The sequence below is a fragment of the Moschus berezovskii genome, chromosome 21, assembly GCF_049115385.1.
Source record: "Moschus berezovskii isolate FMDL1 chromosome 21, NW_MosBer_1.0, whole genome shotgun sequence".
NCBI lineage: Eukaryota > Metazoa > Chordata > Mammalia > Artiodactyla > Moschidae > Moschus > Moschus berezovskii.
The window spans coordinates 12,690,389-12,711,041 of record NC_142480.1 but is presented as its reverse complement, the minus strand read 5'-3'; the positions used below and the strand labels follow the sequence as shown (position 1 = coordinate 12,711,041).

General features: G+C 51.2%; 2 protein-coding genes across 3 annotated transcripts in view; one reads left to right on the top strand and one right to left on the bottom strand.

Annotated features, from left to right (window-relative positions):
• Positions 1-3,199, top strand: part of RIN3 (Ras and Rab interactor 3) — a 136,434-nt gene extending 133,235 nt beyond the window's left edge. The window contains 1 exon segment of the mRNA XM_055418407.2: positions 2,042-3,199. Within this exon segment, the coding sequence (XP_055274382.2) occupies positions 2,042-2,362 (321 nt within the window). The 3' untranslated portion in view covers positions 2,363-3,199.
• A 7,180-nt stretch (positions 3,200-10,379) lies between these two features.
• The window catches only part of LGMN (legumain), a 39,189-nt gene continuing 28,915 nt past the window's right edge, over positions 10,380-20,653 (bottom strand). For both annotated transcript variants that reach the window (XM_088829450.1, XM_055418410.2), the window contains exons 9-14: positions 20,304-20,422; positions 20,127-20,216; positions 17,879-18,079; positions 15,885-16,055; positions 12,735-12,802; positions 10,380-12,439 (exon numbers count right to left, since the gene is read on the bottom strand). In XM_088829450.1, the coding sequence (XP_088685576.1) occupies positions 12,397-12,439; positions 12,735-12,802; positions 15,885-16,055; positions 17,879-18,079; positions 20,127-20,216; positions 20,304-20,422 (692 nt within the window). In that variant the 3' untranslated portion in view covers positions 10,380-12,396. The remainder of the gene's footprint in view (positions 12,440-12,734; positions 12,803-15,884; positions 16,056-17,878; positions 18,080-20,126; positions 20,217-20,303; positions 20,423-20,653) is intronic.

Below are 20,653 nucleotides of genomic sequence, written 5' to 3'. Positions count from 1 at the left end.
AACCATCTATGTATAAAGCTGTAACCCTGAGAGAGCAGGCCCTATTGCTCACATGTCTCAGGGGCTCCAAGCCCAGGGCCTCGGACAGAGTGGGACTGGGGAGTATGCACGATGGCAGGAGTTAGGACAGTGAATCAAGCTGCAGTCCAGAGTTGTGAATAGGTCTACAGACTCACTTCCCTGGCACCCAGAGCACACTGGACCTGAATCCTGCTGCTTTCCACATGGCCTTTCTGTAACTGGGAGAGCCCAGGCCTGGGAGGCAAGAGGCTCACGGTATGGATCCAGCTCTGTACGAGTTTTCTGTGTGACCCCAAGCCATGTCTCTCTCTGGGATGCAGTTTTCCTGTCAGCACCGAGGGACTCTGGCCCATTTGAGCTCTGCCCCCCCAGTACATGTTCTAACATTAGCCAAGCTGATGTCCCTCCTCCTCTAATCAATGGTGTCTTAATAATGTTTAGTAACTGGTTCTCTGGGGACAAAGGGGGGAAAAAAGGCTCTGGTCTTCTGTCAATTTCCACGGTATTACTATAAATACTGCCACCATGGCTGATTCCAAGCTACTAATTTGGCATCACGGAACTTGGAGTTGGGAAGAGATGGGCACAGTTGGCTGTCTCAAGCTGGTATGAGCCAGCATAATTTGGGGAGTGCAGCTTCAGCACACCAGCATTCCCTCCTGCCTTCTGGGACAGCTGCCCCTCCACCAACTCTTGGAGTGTGAGCGCTCTTGGTCCAAGGCTGACCCTCGCATTCCTTCCTTCTTGCTTCTACCTCGTGGATTCCCAATGCTGAGCATCAATGTGCCCCACTAAGGAGGCAAAGCTCAGGAAGAGGCCTGGGATGAGCACTGTTTCTGGGGCCTGAGGAGGGCACCACTGTCTGCCCCCTTCCCAGTGCCTCCTCTGCACCGCACACGGTAAATCCCTACCCTCGGAGCAAATGCCCAGAGTCTGAGAGTCATCAGATGTCAAGGGCCCTGGGGAGGCCTGATGGTGGTTGGGGAGAGCACAGGCAGCCACTGAGACCCAGGGAAGCGGACTGGGCTTTCCCCTCCCAGGGAAAAAAAAAAGTGATCCCAGGGACTCTTGACACAGAGCCTGGCACTACTGTGTAGTCATTAATTATCTCCTTTCTGAACTAGGCGGCGTCATCAGGAGACCGCTGTGCTGTCACCATCCTTCCACAAGGGGGCAGTCCTGCACACACACTTCCTGCCCGCCCTCTGGGCCCTTGCGGGAAAGGGGAATCTTCCAGGCTCTAAGCTAGTTTTCTGTGCTCCACCCCCAGGCACAGAGAAAGGACTGAGTTTATCCCCAGTTTACAGTAGTGGAAATGGAGACTCAGAGAGGTCAAGGTCACACAGTGAGTGGGAGCGGATTCAAAGCCAGGCAGGGACTCCTGCCACGGTCTCTGGTGGACTCAGGTGTGAGTGTGCTGTTCTCTGCAAACACTCCCCATCTCTCCCCCAAGTCCTCCCCCACCCTTCCCTGCCAGCCTGCTCCTCCTGGGAACACCACCCCTCCCATCCCCAGGCCCCTCCAGCCCAGGGCCTGAACTGTTCAGCCTGCCTTAGCTGCTCCAACTGAGCCATGGAATGCTGGGGATGGGTCTGAATCTTTTATTTTATTTATGCTGCCCCGTGTGCCCAGCAGAGTGCCTGGATTGCAGGGGTCTCCTGGAAGAAGAGAAAGTGAAAAATAAGATTTTTCAATGACTGCAATCCCGAGGACTGGCCACCAGGGGGCGCGCTCACTCCTTGTGTCCAGGCCAAGCGACTGACCCAGTGAGCGCTCAGGCTCAGAGAGGGAGGGTCTTTGCCTGAGGTCACACAGCAGGGTCAGCCGCAGGTGCCCCGACGGCCAGCCTCACGACCCCTCCTGCCATCCATCCGCTGTTTATGGAGAGGAATCGGGGGACCCAAAGAGGACAAGGCCGCGCAGCTTCTCCTGTCCGAGCTCCCGGCATCGGGGCAGGGGTGAGACAGGACGAGGGCTTGGCCCCGCCGGTAACCGTGGCCCGCTCCTTCTCGCCCCGCAGGACTTCATCTGCGTGTCGTACCTGGAGCCGGAGCAGCAGTCGCGGACGCTGGCGTCGCGGGCGGACACGCTGGCCGAGGCGCTGTGCGCCCAGTGCGCGGAGAAGTTCGAGGTGGTGCAGCCCCAGGACCACCGGCTGTTCGTGCTGGTGGACGGCCGCAGCTTCCAGCTGGCCGACGAGGCGCTGCCACACCGCATCAAGGGCTACCTGCTGCGGAGCGAGCCCAAGCGCGACTTCCACTTCGTGTACCGGCCCCTGGACGGCGGCGGGGACAGCGGAGGCCCGCCCTGCCTCGTGGTGCGGGAGCCCAACTTCCTCTGAGCCCGGGGCCGCCGCCCCTCCGACGGCAGTGTCCACCCAGCCGGGGACGCCGGCAGACCGGCCCGCACCCTCGACCCCCACACTCACACGCAGACGCTCCCACTCACACATGCGCGCGCGCGCACACACACTCCCAACAGGGATGCCCACACGTTGCCCCGTGCTTGCAGCCTACTGAGCGCGCCTCGGCCACCGTGGCAGGACCATTGCATAAACAACGTGATCCGTGGCCCCAGCGTGCTCCCAGTAGGAGGGCCGGAGTCAGGAGAGGCCACATCCTTCATTAGGCAGAAAGGGAAACGAAAACTCAGAGAGAGAAAAGACCTTCCAGCCCCCTGCAGTACACAGAGCCCAAGCTCGGCCCCTGTTCACACACAGCCCCTCAGGCCAGTCCGTCTGTCCCGCGGTGGCCACCTCCCCCCATGCCCACCCGATCCCCAGCCTTTCCCCAGGAGGGCTCAGGTTTCCCCAGGACCGTCCTCAGGAGGAGTAGCCTGGCCACAGCTGCCCCGCCCCCATGGAGCTGGAATGTTTTGGACCCGCCCAGCATCTCAGGAGCATCTCAGGGTGCGTGAGGAGACAGGCCCCTCACCCCTGCCTCAGAGCCAGCCCTCAGCCATCAGCACTGCCCGTAGCTCCCCAGCCCCTCCGGAAGCAGCCAGGCGTACACTGGGACCTCCAAGTGAGGCCAGCTTCACAGCTACATGGACGAGCCCAGCCTTGGCCACAGGGGACATTGTTCAGGGCCCTCTCCTTGGTGGGCACCCCAGGACTGTGGCATTCATGGCAAGAGACACTGTGTGGGGAGTGTTTTAATAAAAGCCCTTTTGAAAATGGCATCTTCTTTTCTCAAAGGGCTAGAGCTCTGCTCAGGCAGCCAGCGCCCCCCCCCAAAAGCCTAATCCCCCTCCAAGGTGGGGTTCAGAAAAGCATCTTTCCACTGAGCGCCCTGTTTTTTTGACAGAATCTATAGGTTTCTCAGGTGGCACTAGTGGTAAAAAAAAAAAAAAAAACCTGCTGGCCAGTGCAAGAGACAAACACGAGTTCAATCTCCGGATTGGGAAGATCCCCTGGATGAGGGCATGGCAACCCTCTCCACTATTCTTGTCTGGAGAATCCCCATGGACAGAGGAGCCTGGCGGGCTACAGTCCATAGGGTCACAAAGCGTCAGACACAGCTGAAGCAACTTAGCACACACGCATAGCATACTCTCAGGGCCCTGGGCCTGTCTGCCCCTCAGCCTGGTCATTTCCTCTCTTCCTTGCACCCATACTGCCCATCACTCCTGCCTCTGCTGCCTATCCCAGGAATACCATTCCGTACAATCTTTGCCTGGTCAAACTCCTATTTATCCCTGAAAGCCCGTCTCCTGAAAGCCTTCTCTGACTTCCTAGGCTGCCGGCCAGATAGTCCTTGTCCGTGTCCTCCAGCCCTGTGGGCCCATCTCTGTCACAAGAGACGGCTCATCAAATCGCATCTGTCTGTTGATACTTCTGCTTTCTCCACCAGATTTGGACCCTTCCTGTCTGTGTCCTCAGCATTGATTAAAAATCTGTGTTTGCTGAGTGCCTGTTCAATGTCAGCACTCTTCTAGGCCCTGGGAGACTGTACAGAACAAAACAAAGTGCACATTCGTGGCAGTGACAGTGCCCACAGGGCAGGGCAGCTGGACCGCCCTGAATTGCTGGGAAGCAACCAGCTCATTCAGCTGATCAACAAACATCTGTCTGACTGTGGCACCAGGCCAGCCCTGTGGCAGATGCAGGGATTGTTCCAGGATGCAGCCAACCAGCCCTGGACTTTCCAGGCCGGGGATCTTTATAACAGACATGCGGAAACAGGCAAATACCCAGAAGCTGAGGTTAGCCAGCCATGATCCCAGATTGCCCTTCCCTCCTCCATCCCCCTCCCACCCCCTGGTGCAGACATTGTCCCCTTCCTGATCTTCCAATGCTCCTGCAGCCTGAAGCTGAGCTGGCTGTACTGCCTCAGGTCCCCAGCTGTAAGGCAGGGTGCCCACTGCCTCCCACTAGGCCTGAGATTGGTGGGGATGGGTCAGACGGAGGTCCATTTACCCAAGCACGCTCCTGCCCAGTGGGGCCCAAACTTGGGGTGGGGTTGGAATTCAGAGGGTGGATTGGGCATCAGTCCAGCCCTGGCTGGGGGGCAGGGGGGTCTTCTGTCCAGCTTCCAGGGAGCAGGCAGAGCCAGTCAGTGACCTGGACCAGGGGCACCACTGTAAGAATCCCACATGTGCGTGTGCGTGTGTGTGCTCGAGCATGGGGCCCCTCCCATCAGGAGAGGCCAGAGAGCAGGACGGGTGGGGCTACCTGGATCCTGTGGTCTGGAGGCTTCTGCCCGCAGTGGGGTGTGCGGGCCTGATCCAGGATCAAGAAACAGGGCCTTGCAAGTGCTGAGCCCTCATGGGTGCCTGGCGCTAGTCAGTGACTTCTTGTGGGAGGTATTTATGGATGAGGACGTGAAGGCTCAAAGAAACGGGGAGAATTAGTCTGCTCAGGTGACCTAAAGAAAAATACCACTGATGGGCCAGCTTAAACAGCAGACATTTATTTTCTCACCATTCTGGAGCCTGAAGTCCCAAATCAGGGCTGGTTTCTCCTTGGCTTGCAGACAGCTGTCTTCCCACACGGCCTTCTTTCTGGACGTGAGCACCCCTAATCTCTTCTTATAAGAACGCAGGTCCTGTTGGAGCAGGGTGCAGCTGTGTGACCTCAAGTTACCTTTAGTAACCCTTTAAGGCCCTGTCTCCCAAATGCAGGCACATTCTGAGATGTGGCTTAGGGCTTCAACCCGTGAACTTGGAGGGGACACAATTCAGCCCATAACAACAGGGTGACTTGCCCAAGGTCACACAGCTGGTTAGAGGCCAGAGTGAGGTTTGAACTCAGAGCTGACCTACCCCCAAATTCAGGGCTCTCTTTACCCCACGTGGCACCCCAAGTGACCTGTTTGTAGAAAACCAAAGTCGGATGAACCTCACCTGCCAGATCCACTCCTGAGCTTGCCTGAGGCCATGGTGAGCATCACAGCGCCGACTTGACCCAGAGGTCCAAGACGCAAGTGAAGCAACCTGGCTTTCCCACGGGCCCCGAGCAAGGCATCAGTGTGTCCGAGGGTGACGGGGTCACAGGCTGTGACGAAGAACAGGGGGCTGGGCTTTGTCTCATCCCTGGCGTTTGTGCCCTGTGCTCCTGGCCGACTGGCTCCCTCCCTCTGCTTTTACTGGCCTCTCCCCTGGGCCAGCGGTGCTGAGAGAAGCTATGAGAACATCTGCGGAGACCAGGACACGGCCAGGCGCTACAGCTCCTCTGTCCGCAGGGCCTAGCAGTGACAGCTGGGTGCAAGGCCCTGCCCGTCATGAGCAGTCCCAAATCCACCCTGCAGACACCCGGCCCATCGTGGCCTCACAAGACCTTAATGTGTTGTACTGCATTCTCCCTAGTTAGGAGCACGTTTCCGCTGGGGAACAAGGGACCAGCCTGCAGAGGAAGTGGGCAGAGAGAAGCGGGGGGCCCTGAGTAGGGGGAGGGGCAGAGAGAGGCAGGGAGGGTCTTGTGGGTGCAGAGGAGACGTGCCCCCCCCTCCCCTCCCCCCACAGACCAGCCTGTCTTCCCCATTTCGCCGGTTTGCAGATGTGGGCACTCTGCAAGCACTTAGCTGGCCTGAATCCAAGAACCAGCTACCTCCTGCTCTGCAGGGTCATCTGGGCTGGAAAGCGGGGAGCAGCTGGGCAGGAACCAGACCCTTCCTTCGCAGGAAGGTCATATAGAGCCTGGCTCTGGGGAGGAAAGCTCTGACTCACAGTGGCCGTGGGTTTGCCTCATCCCCAGTTGTCACGCTATTTGCTAAAAAACAGCGGTTTCCTAGGAATGCCTTTCCAGGAAACATCTCTTTGCAGCTGACACAACCCTAGGCCAAAAGGGAACTCAGATCTGGCTTCAAAGCTGGAAAATCTGTTCAGCTGGAAGGTGGGAGGAACCTCTGTTGGTTGTCAGGAGACCTGGGTCCCAGGCCAGCTCTGAGCCCTCAGCGAGATGCTTCACATCTTTGGGCCTCAGTATCCCTATTTTTAAAATAAGAATGATTCTTCCCCCATCTCCCAGGCTTGTCTCAGGGATCACACCAGCTCTCAAGTGGGAGCAGGCAGGCAAAGCCTCAGATCTTTTGGTAAAGGGAAGTAAATTCAGAGTTAGACATAAGGGCAGGAAAGTTGTTCATAGCCAAGGTTTCATGGCTGAGGGTACCGGGGAGTTGAAACCCAGGCTGGGCTCCACTTGTCACCTGGCATAGGACCGTGTCCACCTGGAGAAAGGGACACCTTTTCCACATTGTCATATGGTCTGTAGCAGGGGTCCTTAACCCCTGGGCCGTGGACCAGTACCTGCTGTCAGATCAGCGGTGGCGTTACATTAGAAATAAAATGCACAATAAGTGTAGTGCACTTGAGTCATCCCCAAACCATCCCAACCATCCTCCCCATCCCCGCTCCATGGAAAGATTGTCTCCCATTAAACTGGCTCCTGGTGCCAAAAAGGTCGGGGACCGCTGGTCTACAGGTGAACTCACTCCTGGTGGCAGTTCTGCATAGTTTTGGTTTAATGAGAACAGTCAGCACAGGATGTGCCTGAGGGAGTGGAGGGCATGTAACCCACCTGGAGGAAGCAGATGGCTTCCTGCCAACAAGGATGCCTGAGGTGGGTCTTGAAGAATGAAGAGTTGGCCTGGAGCAGAAGAGAACTGAAGAACCGCTGAAGATTGCTGGAACTCCCCACGGTGCTCTTGAATGTCTGGTGAAGACTCACTGACAGCTTCTATTCCAGACTATCTTCTTAAGAGTGTTTGACTAGGGACTTCCCTGGTGGTCCAGTGGCTAGGCCTCTGAGCTCCCAATGCAGGGGGCCTGGGTTTGAGCCCCAGTCAGGGGACTAGATCGCACATGCTGCAAGTAAAGATCTTGCATGGCACAATAAAGATCAACGATCCAGCTTGCTGCAACTAAACACAGTGCAACAATAATAACAAAATAATATTTTTTAAAAAGAGTATTTGACTAGCCTTGGAGGATACAGTTGCTTCCTCCTGGAAAGAGGGCAATTTTGTTTTCCTGACCAAGATAATAAACTAGCGTCTCTCACTTTGAAAGAACATGGCTCCTCCGACAGAGCCAAAGTGGGACAGGTCTGCTTACAGCCTTATTCCTAGGCCAGATGTTTCTCAGCCTGATCCAGACGCACGGTGTGCACAGCATCTATCAAGGCCCACCTCCGCATGCCCCTCAGGGCACTCGGCAGGCCAGGGGAGGCAGCAGATATGAAGCACGTGTGCCTGAGTGCTGAGGGTTATGAAGTCCCTTGTGGTGGTCCCAGGAGTTTCATATCTCCCGCCAAAACTATGACATTGTGGCAGGTGACCTTGTTAACGTGCACGTGGGGTAAAATCTCTGACTCCTGACAGTTTTTGACAAGGAAGATGGAAGAAAGTGAAAAATCACAGAAAATGAAACAGGAGTGGGCTGTATGCAGGGTCACCGGTCATTTAAAGATCAGGTGTATGTAAAGCCTGAAGCAAAGAGTATTGGGAGGTGAAGCCAGATGGGCAGCAGGTCAGGTCTTTGAATGGCCCTGGCTGGCAGCACAGCGAGTCTGGAAATTCTGCACCCACACAGAACAGAACTGGAGGGGCTGGGCTGGAGGCAGTAACCGTGAGCACTCCTAGCATTTAGACTGTTGTCTTCAAAGACAATGTCTCATGAAAAGATGCCAGAGTTTCCTGGAGAAATAGCTGATCCCAGCTTTGGGACGGGAAATGTAGGATGAAACATTCTGATACACTAGATAGGAAGGAAGTTTCTTAGCGTCATGTCAAAAGGGCTTGGGTTGCTCAGTCGCTAAATCATGACCGCATTCTCCTCTGCCTACCTCCCTGCAGCCACTAATCTACTTTGATGTTGTTCAGTTGCTCAGTTGCGTCCAGCTCTTCGTGACCCCATGAACTGCAGCACGCCAGGCTCCTCTGTCCTTCATTATCTCCTGGAGTTTGCTCAAAGTCACGTCCATTGAGTTGGTGATGCCATCCAACCATCTCATCCTCTGCCGCCTGCTTCTCTTTGTACCTTCGATCTTTCCCAGCATCACTTTCTTTTCCAATGAGTCGGCTCTTCACATCAGGTGGCCAAGGTATTGGAGCTTCAACTTCAGCATCAGTTCTTCCAATGAATGTTCAGGGTTGATTTCCTCTAGCATTGACTGCTTTGACCCCTGCAAGGGCTTGGGAGTCCACCTTGGGGATCCACCAGGACTTCCCTGGTGGCTCAGCTAGTAAATAGTCTGCCTGTAACACGGGAGACCTGGGTTCGAACCCTGGGTTGGGAAGATCCCCTGGAGAAGGGAAAGGCTACCCACTCCAGTATTCTGGCCTGGAGAATTCCATGGACCGTATAGTCCATGGGGTTGCAAAGAGGTGGACACAAATGAGCAACTTTCATTCACTCAGCCAAAAACGGACAACTTGAGCTTCAGTAGAGAAGTGCAATGGATCAAAACCCAATAGAAATATGTAAACCCTCTGGATCCAGCTGCTGATTTGTAAGAGACTTGGGTGTCAGAAAGACATGCTGAGCAGCAGCTTATGTATGCAATCAGTGAAGTCCAGAATGAGAAACTCCACTCATCTCCAGCCTGGACTCTTCAATGGAAATTGGAAGGGGAAAAAAAAAAAGATGAGAGAATCTGTAGAATAAAAACTATAAAAGTGTCTAGGAATGCACACTTGTACTAAAACCACAAAGAATGCAAAGAGAGTGGTTACTTTGGGAGGGAGGAACTATGACTGGCAGGGAGTACAAGCAGGGGCTTCCAGGGTGGCCAGATGGTTAATTTTGTGTCAGTTTGGCTGGGCCACGGTGCCCACATATTTAGTCAAACATTATTCTGGATGCTGCAATGAAGGAATTTTTTTTGGATGATGTCAACATTTAAATGAGTAGACTTAGAGCAAAGCAGATGACCCTCTATAATATGGGTGGTGGTGGTGATTTAGTCGCTAAGTCGTGTCCTACTCTTGTGACCCCATGGACTGTAGCCTGCCAGGCTCCTCCGTCCATGGGATTCTCCAGGCAAGAATACTGGAGTGGGTTGCCATTTCCTTCTCCATGGGATCTTTCAACCCAGGAATCGAACGCAGGTCTCCTGCATTGCAGGCATATTCTTTACCAACTGAGCTATGGGGTAAGTCCATAGTAATGTGGGTGGGTCCCGTCCAAACAGGGGATGGTCCTAGGAGTGCAAAGACCTTCCCTGAGCAAGAAGGGATCCTGCCAGCAGGGGGCCTTTGGCCTGGACTGCAGTTCCTCCTCTGGGTCTCCAGCTTGCAATTTTCTATTTACCAAGCCTCCACAGCCACTGATTCCTTCAGGTAAATGTCTCTATATGTATATACATCCATTGCTTCTATTTCTCAGGAGAATCTTGACTCATGCTTCTAGTTAAGTTCCATTTCTTGACTTGGATTGTAATTACAAGGGTATTTCATTTTATCATTCATTAAGCATTGTACTAGTTTTCTGGATCTGCTTTTATAGTGAAAAAGTAAAGTATCCTTTGTATGAAAGTGAAAGCAAAATTGCTCAGTCGTGTCCGACTCTTTGCTACCCCATGGACTGTACCCTACCCCTCTCCTCTGCCCGTGGGATTTTCCTTTGTATATAGGTATGTAAATATGTAGAAAGGGGATTCTAATGATGAATACAAACTGTTATTTGGGATTTGGTGGGGGGAGGGAGTGGCCATGTTTTGCTTTGAAAGTTTCTGTACCTCTTATGATAGAACATGGTTTGGATATAACTAGGGAAACAAAATGCTGGCCCTAGTTGGGACACACATGGAAAGGACACATTCCTCAGAAATCTAATAGAAAATGGCTTAACCTGAGGGATGGAAAGCTGCTTCTGCTGGGGACCTAAGAGCCAGAGGAGGAGAAAAACAAGTCAAGGCAGTGTGACTTAGGAAACTGTCGTTTATTTGAGAAAATGAACAAGCCTCTTGTAACCTCTAGAGCCATGAACATCCAGGTTTCTGCACTTGTTAAATAGTTAAATATATTTTTGTTCTACAGGGAGGACAAAGAAAAGGAGGGAAGCAGGGTTACAAGCGGAGGTAACAGTTCTAGAAAAGAGAAGAACAGAGTCTTTCCTACCTGAATCTTGAGGTGTTTTAAGAGACTCCTTTTAAAAATTCTACTTTTCGAACATCAGTCAGCCCTCAGGGCTGCCCATTCTTGAGCTTTAGTGATAAACATTTAAACACCATATGCTTCTTGTACTTGTTAAAACCCTAAAGCTCCCCTCGATTCGTAGGACAGTAAAAGTTCTTTATCCTGGTCATGCAATTGACTGTATTAAGACAGCCTCTCAGAGAAAGGATAACCTGATTAAAAACGGGCCCATAAGCAACAGAAGTATCACCCTGGAATTAACCCTGTTTGACAGTTTCTCTACTTTCAGTCTCCACCTCCAAACTTTAAAGGCATCTATCACGGCTAAAGAAGACACTACATAAACACAGGTGGTCACAAGTGTCCTGGTTTAGTGTTCCTTTTTTCTTTGTTTTCTGTTTAAAACAGCCATCTAGCTATATGGCTTAGTTTTTAAAACAACATACTGAAACATAATTAGCAAAAACCGTACCATTCCATTTGTTGTGTACAAGTCACTGGATTTTAGTACATTCAGAGATGCATAACCAACTACTATCATGATCCGCTTCCACACATTTTTCATCACCCCCCCAAATAATCCACATTCCCATTAGCATTATTTCCTCATTTCCTCTCCCCAGTTCCCAGCATCATGCATCTACTTTCTGCTTCAATAGACTTGTTTATTTTGGCCCTTAGATACAAATGGAATCATGTTATACAGGGGTCTTAGTTAACTGGCTGCTTTCCCTGGGCTAAATGCTGGAGCTGTATCAGAGCTTCATCCTTTTTGTTGCCGCATAATATTCTACTGCCTGGGGAGAGTTAGTGTTCCTTTTAAATGTCTTTCACAAAGCTAGGGTGGGTATCACCCCTTGTGGGACACCAGGCCAAGAGGAACAAGGGTAACAGGCACCCTCTGCCCTCAAAGATAAGCTCCCAGACCCCGGGTGCAGTGTGCATGGCAGACCCCGACACGTGCTGGGAAAGATCCAAGGGAAATGCAAACACCCACAGACAGAGGAGAGCAGGACGTTGAGGAAGGCAGGACACTTTCAGATACACCTTGAGGATGGGCCAGACGGAGGGGCAGGCATTGCAGGGCACAAGGCACAGCAAGGAACAAAGGCACAGGAGGCTGAAAAGTGCAGGAAGTTGGGGGAGAGGGGTGCTGGCAGGAAGAGCCAACCAGTGGGACGGGGAAGGGGCTAGGAGACAGACAGATAGGGGGGCGGCCCCACTAGGAGGGGCCAGGAACATAAACTAAAACGTCGGGGACCTGAAATTAATACTCAGATTCAGTCATAAATCTTTATTTCTTAGACTTTTCCATTACTGCCAAATAAAAAAAATTATGCTATTTTCTAAAAATAGCTTTCCATTTGGGGTTTATGTCCCTCTTCCAGAAAATCATATGAAGACTTAAGAGGTTCTGACGTCAGATTCCGCAGAACAAAGACTCTTTCACTGGCTACAGAAGTCCCAGTGAACTTCTCACTCCTTAAACGTCATGGGTAAAACACCCTCTTAAAAAGCAAATACACCCTTCTCAACACAGAGCTTGAGCTTCCCAAATCTCTGGGCTTTTCAGAGGATCACACAGGACCTAGAGGTGCTGGGGAAAGTAGGTAAAGGTGAGCAAGCCATCCTGGGAGAGGCCTGGAGCATGGCTCCAGTGGCCTGAGGGCATCCCTGGGAGGACGCAGCCGCTGGGGCTGGGGGAGCGGAGCCTCCCTCAGGCTCCAGCTCTCCAGTCTCTGATTAGCACACATTCTAAGGGCGGTGATCACATTCGGTAAAGCTTCAAGGAGGCAGTGTTTCAGTAGTAATCAAGGCACACCTTGTTCATGGACAATTTTATTCTGTAAGAAACCGGAAGAAGGAGGTGGTGAGCCAGAAGTCATTCAACTCAGAAGAAGTGAAGACAGAGAGAACCCACCAGGGAACAAGGAGTCAGACCCTGTATGACAGACCCACCCAGTCCAGCACCCCCAGGGATGCATCTGTCTTGAATTCCTCCACAGTGAGAGGCAGAAGCAAACTACCCACGTGGAGAAGGGGATAGGAGAGCTGCATACACCCTTCTACTTTCAGAAGGATGCCACCACCTCACCTTCCCACCCCCACTGACCCTTTAAATGCCAGGTGCTGGCTTACCTGTCAATAGGATAAGGGTTTTCACAAAGGTTGACCAGCACGTACAAATATCTCAAAGCATACTCATACTAGAAGAAAACAAACCAAAAAGACACGATCAGACATCATCACTTTATAACACGGTCAACTCCTAACTTGGGAATACATACAGCATCTAGACCAGCGGCTCTTGGGACTTCCCTAGAGGTCCAGGGGTTAGGATTCTGTGCTTTCACTGATGAGGGCCCAGGGATTGATCCCTAGTTGGGGAGCTAAGATCCCATGAGCCATCTGGTGCAGCAAAAACAAATTAGGCCAGTGGTTCTTGACCTTTATTGTGTCAGGGATCCCCCTCCCCAACTTTGGATAATCTGGTGTGATTTACAGACCATTTCCCAGGAAAAATGCACGTGCACAGGAGATTTGCAGCACTCTACAGCAATCGTCAAGGTTGTATATTGTCACCTTGCTTATTTAACTTATATGCAGAGTACATCATGAGGAACGCTGGGCTGGAAGAAGCACAAGCTGGAATCAAGATTGCTGGGAGAAATAGCAATAACCTCAGATATGCAGATGACACTACCCTTATGGCAGAAAGTGAAGAGGAACTCAAAAGCCTCTTGATGAAAGTGAAAGAGGAGAGTGAAAAGGTTGGCTTAAAGCTCAACATTCAGAAAACAAAGATCATGGCATCTGGTCCCATCACTTCATGGGAAATAGATGGAAAAACAGTGGAAACAGTGTCAGACTTTGTTTTTTTGGGCTCCAAAATCACTGCAGATGGTGATTGCAGCCATGAAATTAAAAGACGCTTACTCCTTGGAAGGAAAGTTATGACCAACCTTGATAGTATATTAAAAAGCAGAGACATTACTTTGCCAACCAAGGTCCGTCTAGTCAAGGCAATGGTTTTTCCCGTGGTCATGTATGGATGTGAGAGTTGGACTGTGAAGAAGGCTGATCGCCGAAGAATCGATGCTTTTGAACTGTGGTGTTGGGGAAGACTCTTGAGAGTCCCTTATACTGCAAGGAGATCCAACCAGTCCATTCTAAAGGAGATCAATCCTGGGTGTTCATTGGAGGGACTGATGCTAAAGCTGAAACTGCAGTACTTTGGCCACCTCATGCGACGAGTTGACTCACTGGAAAAGACTGATGCTGGGAAAGGTTGGGGGCGGGAGGAGAAGGGGACGACGGAGAATGAGATGGCTGGATGGCATCACCGACTCTGTGGACATGAGTTTGGGTGTACTCCGGGAGTTGGTGATGGACAGGGAGGCCTGGCGTGCTGTGATTCATGGGGTCGCGGAGAGTCGGACACGACTGAGCGACTGAACTGAACTGAACTGAACGGCAATCCTATAGCTCCTTCAAGTCCAGGTAAGGACTCCTGGATGAGAAACTCCTGGCCCTGCTCCCCTCTGTCAGCTCAAACCTCCTCTGGCAGCCTGGCTTTTGGTCTAGACAACTGACAAGGGAGACATATGGTAAGTGAATGCCAAACCAGATGGCAGTGAAGACCAAAATAACTTGAAAAGCACTTCAAGGGAATCTGTGACCTCACAAGAGGAAGAAAGAGGAGATTTGCTTTCTGTGATTCCAAAGGGCAAAAAAGCAACATCCGATGATAAAGTATTTTTAAAAAGTGGAAAATTTACAGTTATTACTCATGTACACCCGGGGCGGATTCACGTCAATGTATGGCAAAACCAACCAATATAATATTGTAAAATAATTAGCCTCCAATAAAAAATAAAAATAAATAAATAAATAAATAAAGAGACTGCTTTGTTAAATAAATGAAAAATAAAACTGAGATTCTCTTAATAATGGAGAACCATCTCCTGAGTATAATATTTCCGGGTGGCTCAATCTGGAAAAAAAGAATCTGCCTGCCAATGCAGGTAATGCGGGAGATGCTGGTTCGATCCCTGAGTGGGGAAGATCCCCTGGAGAAGGGAATGGCAACCCACTCCAGTATTCTTGCCTGGAGAATGCCATGGACAGAGAAGCCTGGTGGGCTACAGTCCATGGGGTCGCAAAGAGTCAGAAGTATCTGAGGGTGATCATGGTCTGCATATCACAGCCCAGACAGAACTTTCTGCAATGATGAAAATATTCTATAACATTCTCAATTCAGTAGCCGCTAACCACATGTGGCTCCTGAACACTTGAAATGTGGGTACTGTGGCTAAGGCCCTGAGTTTTACATTTTGTTTCATTTTACTGAATGTACATTCATGCTTAAGTAGCCACCCACAGTGAGGCTGGAGACTACTGTATCAAAGAGCACAAGTCTAACACAGGATTTGGCAAACTTTTTTGTCACGGGCTGGATAGTAAATATTTGAGGCTTTGTGGGTTGTCTGAACTACTCAACTCGGCCGCACCATGAAAGGAGTCAGAGATTCTGTGTGACTGAGTACAGCTGTGGCTGTGCTTCAGTAAAGCTTTATTTATCACACAGCTATGGCTGCATTTCAATAAAACTTTATTTTATAAAAACAGGCTGTGGAGGAAAAAAACTCAACAGTCTGTGGGAAGGAACGGGCCTGTGGGTCACCATTTGCGAATAACCCCTTCCTTGAAGGATCCAAGCATCACCTGAGTACTGACCAAAACAGAGGGGTTTTTAGGTACTTTTCAACCCTGATATTCTACAATCTGCAGAAACCAGGTACATTCTTCTCCATGCACCAGGGCCTGACTTCAGCAACAAATCTTGGGAAGAGGTCAGAACAAATCCAAGAGAGAGAAAATCTGTGTGGCTGATGTGAGGGGCAGAGGTAAGGGGTGGAGTTTGGCAAGGAAAGCCCAGTGTGAGGACAAGGAAGTCCCCTTCGAAGGCCAACAGAAATGGGAGACGAATCGTCTATAACTGGTCAACTCTCCCAGCCACTGGGACAGTCAAGAGTGTCTGGGACCAAGACGGGGGGGGGTCAGTGAATTTGGACGACCTTCCCCCTCTCACATCCTACCAAAGGCCACAGAATGGGTCTGCTGCTGTTTCCTTCCACAAGACGGAACCTTCTACAAGGCAATGCGCCTGGCGTGGTACCCAGTGGACCACACTAACTCGGGTTTGGAGTTGAAGGTACAGAGGAAGGCCACGCTAGTGGCCATGGAAGCCGGGGAGCAGAGGCCGGTGGCCCCGGGGTCTGGGCTTACCGTGGGGTTGTGCCAGTTGAAGCAGTGTGAGCGGAAGTGCGACACGGCCGTCTGGTAGCACGCGTGCTCTGTGAGAGGGGCTCTCTGGGACAGGAGCCTGTCCACCTCGGCAGCGGAGCCCGAGACCAAGGTGACGATCTTCCACACTGACTTCTCGATGATGTTCCTGGCCTGTGAAGCGACATTTTGTTTTATTTAACACGGTCTCTCTTAGAACCCTGGACTGGTTAGATGCTTCTTTCACACTGCCCCAACTCCACTATGTTCAGAGATGCCAATAGATGTTTTCTGCAGCAAAAGCTGTGCATGCAAGGCATCTTTACAGCGAGAAACCTCCAGAAATACCTTGCCTCTTACAGATCTTCTGGCATAGTGGGAGCATTTAAATCTAAATACCTGAAGGGCAGGTATGGTGGCCCAGACTGAGGAGGCGGGGGCGGGGGTAGGGAGCTGCATAGAAATTGTGTCCCAAAGTGGACTGTGGTCCCATAAATGGTGCTGTGTGTTCACAGGCGCCTTTGTCTGTTCTAGAAACCAGCAGATGCTTAGACAGAATGACACAAAGTGGGAGGGCATCATTTTCTTCCCGGATAATGAAAACCAGCATCACAAAAGGGCAGCTGCTTCCACATCAACCAAAAACTTACAATCAAGTCCCCTGACTCACTCCCCAGCTGGGTTTTGCTCCATTCATGCCCGAACATTCCCTGCCCTCTGTGTATTAGACCGGCAGTTTTCAATTTGTCATCTAGGACCACAGGGGTCCCCCAGATTCCTTGGGGGCTCCGTATGCCCTCCCTTTCTCAGCTATGTATCTGTGTAAGGCTACACTTTCTTTATATATTTCAACCATAACTACAGAGCCCAACAGAGTGAATGCAGACACAGGAATGCGGACCAAGCTATCTTCTATTATGCTGGGCACAAAACAGATCTGCAAAAAAAATGTTGTGATGCCACTCTTCTCACTCATATTCTTTTGATCTTAGAATTCTTTTTTATAAAAAGTATATTAACACAAAATGGGTTTATTATTATTTCTAAATGAGTTAATAGTTTACAAATCTCAGTATTCATTTCTAAAGCAGTAAATACTGATATAACCCACATAAACAAAAGCTCTTTGGGATCAATACTTTTAAGAGTGTAAAGAGGTCTAAGAGGAAAAAAATACGAGAACTGTTGTATTACACTGTGATAACAACGAAAGAAACCATCCTGGGGTAGCTAACTGTCAGAATCATGAGATACATGCATTTAAGACAGTTCACATAGACTTTTTTTTCTTTCTTAGAAAATTGGGGCCATGTCTCAACGCATCAGTCTCTCTGGGCTGTGCTGATTGTGGGGTGGTGGTGGGGAGGGGAAAGCGGGAGAATGGGCAGGGTGGGAAGAGTCAGCACAGCTGGCTTTGTTGGAAGGACAGTCAGTCTCTGCCAGGCGTCTGGTGGTTCTACTAACACAACTCGAACTTGAAAAGATATTCAACCAGTTCCAAACAAACTGACGAGCTATTTTATCATAAAAGATTGCTCAAGCATTTTAGGAAGAATTTGGGGCAGTGACTATGATTTCCTAAGCCAGCAGAAATTTTTTGTTGACTGGACTTTTTTTTTTTTTAATATGATTAGCTACTAACTCACCAGGCAGCAAAGTAAAAATGCCTCCTAAGCAACTAGGGGTAAATAAAGAAACATCCATGTGCCTTGGCTTCTTGGCAGGAGGCAGGTCCCCTCCTTTTGCTTCCTGCTTCAAAGAGGTCAAGCCAGTTTATCAGGGAAGAATAAAGCTGGCCACTCTCTTGTTCATTTGTGTCCATTTCACAGCGAGTAAAGGAAGGTTTTGTTTCCCATATATTCCTGTGTGGTAGGAGGAGGGTGACCCTAGAGCTCTGTCACCTGGTTCCCACCAACATGGAACTACGGTCAGGAGGCAGAGACGGCTCAGGCACACTCCCCGGGGAGGCTGGGGCCTGCAACTTTGCCACCACTCACCTCCAGATGCCTGTCGATCTTCTGGACTAGACGCCTGGACTCCTGCAGATCGTTGGTGCTCATCAGTTTCCTTTTCATGATGGTGAGCGGCACCTCAGGGCTTGGAGTGAGGTCAAGACGATTGACGGGGGGCAGCGAGATGGGAGAGCTAGCTTTGTGTTTCAGACCCTGAAACTGCATCAACTTCATGGCAGAGATGGACTGGAGAGGGAGAGAGAATCGGCTTGAGTGGGAGGAGCAGAGGTGCCAAACGCACCCCGGGTCCTGCAGTCCACAGTGCGCCCCACGTGGTTTCGGGACCACAGAAGGGTCACAGTCACAGCCTGAAAGCACGAGTTCAGGCCTCAGCAGTGGGCGAGGTGACGCATTTGAGCACCTGAAATCCACCGATGATGAACTTCGAAGATGCCTGGCACCCTTTGCAGCAGAACTGCCCCAGTTCTGCCGAGTCTGGACCAGAGTCATTTCAGCCACGGGTGACGGCTGGGTTGTGTCACCACCACCCCCATGCTCACCTGCCTGCCCCTAGTGATAGAAGGAAGACGCAGAGCATCTGGCAGGTTAGAGCTGAGGTCTGAGTCCACTGAGATGGGAGAGCTAAAGCCATAGAGTTGGGGGCCGACTCGGCATCAGGGTCTAACAAGCAGGCCCAACTGCCTGGCTCTGCCCACAGAGGCCACTGAAGACTGGATCCCAATTAAGAGGAAAAGAAACGCTGCAAGCGATCATGTTCCTAAACCAAGCAATACTAATCACTAATTACCAAAACACTAATTTAGAAACAGTTCTAGAACAAAAAATAAAATACATGTGTGCATGCTAAGATGCTTCAGTCGTATCTGACTCCTTGCAAGGCCCTGGACTATAGCCTGCCAGGCTCCTCTGTCAGTGGGATTCTCCAGGCAAGGATACTGGAGTGGTTGCCATGCCCTCCTCCAGGGGATCTTCCCAACCCAGGGATCGAACCTATGTCTCTTTTGTCTGCTGCAATGGCAGGCGGGTTCTTTACCACTAGTGCCAATCGGGAAACACAGGCATACATATATAGAAATATAATGCTTAGAAAAGATCCTTCAGGGGACCTCCATGGTGGTCTAATGGTTAAGACTTCGCACTTCCAATGCAGGGGGCATGGGTTCAATCCCTGGTCAGGGAGCCAAGATCCTGCGTGCCACGTGGCACAGCCAAAAAATCAAAATCCTTCATACCTCCTCAACCAAGAGCAGACATGGCCAATGCTGAGGAAACTACAGAGAACAGAAAGCCCAGGGCAGAAGAGCTGCTGCTGGTACCTCCCCCTCCCTCCAACCCCTCAATGAAGCCAGGGTGGTGCCATCTTTGACCCTGCCTCCGAGTCACCCTTCCCTGGCTTCTCTCCACTCCTCCCCTCCACTCCCCACCTCTCAAAAGCCTGACCAGGCCCACAGCCTCCTGAGTTCATGTCTCATGGCCTGTGACTGGCTCCAGGGCCCTACCATCCACATGCTGCCCAAGAAGTGCTAAAGGTAATAGTTGGGCTGACTGGCTCACCAGTTCTTCTAGAAGGTTAACGCTTATATCGAAGGAATTCCGCTGGTGAGCTGTCAGACGGTGGCAGGCCACTGGAGGAGGGCATCTGGTCATACAGACTACTGGGAGCACCCCCCATCCCCCTCACCTCCTCTGCACATCCCAAGGGCTGGCCCCACAAAGTGGTGCTTGAGGCCCAAGCCTTCAGCAGCCACCTACTGTGACCTCTGTCAAGACAACTCTGATGGACTTACCTATTTGACTACTTAGGTCCTTTCATAGCTGGAGGGGATAAATGGCTCTAATTTAGAGCCTATGGGTGAAGATAACATCCTGCAAGTGCAGGAAGGCTGGACACATTCAGGGTGTGGGGTTCCAGGGGGCAAAGCCACAACACTCGCAGGACGAGATTATTTGCTAACCTCTCACCAGACGCTAGGTCTGTGCTTAGTGTTGGGGATGTACCGCCAATGTTTGGCTCCCAATCACCTTGCGCACTAGGGCTCTGACCAAGGAGGAAACAGAGCCGGAGAGGACAGGGAGGTGGCCCAGAGCCTAGAACTTTGTGAGCTTGAACCTGAGTCTGATTCCAAAGCCTGGGCAGACTCTCCGGGACAGAGAGGCCATGAGAAGCAGAGCCAGCCCTGCCTCAGTCATCCCTCACCCGGCGGGACCCCGGTTCTCTTCACCGGGGATGGGCTTCCCGGCGCGTCGTCAGGCCTGCGAGGCCCCTGCTCACCTTGTTCCCATACTGCATGACGTGGCTGGTGTTGGTGTGGGATTTCACCAGCTGGTACTGCTTGTGGAGGGTCTCTTTGGTCAAATCCTCCTGCAAAAATGAAAACATTTCAAGCCCTCCGACCTTCGCAGCTGACAGCGAAGCCTCCGCTGATCAGCTGGCCCCCTGATGGCTCACCACGTCTGAATCTTCCATCCAGTTGACGCTGTACCAGTCCCCCAGGAACGTGGACCGCTGCTCATCGTAGTAACAGGCGTAGGATGACTCCCTGGGGTTGGCAGCCGTAGTTGCATAAACTGCAAGGAATTAAAGACACCTTTCAGGCGTGTTTTATCCTCAGCTGTCTAAGGATTCCCCTGGAAGCTTGAGTTCCTCCTCCTTTCCTGGTGCAATCAAAGCACGTCCCCTGTGATCAGCTCAGGGAGGACAGGGAGACCTCCCTACATCCAGGCCTGGCCACTCAGTTACACTAACTCGTCTAAAATTAAAGGTGGAAGAAAGAGAAGCCAACTGTTAGACACTTTCTG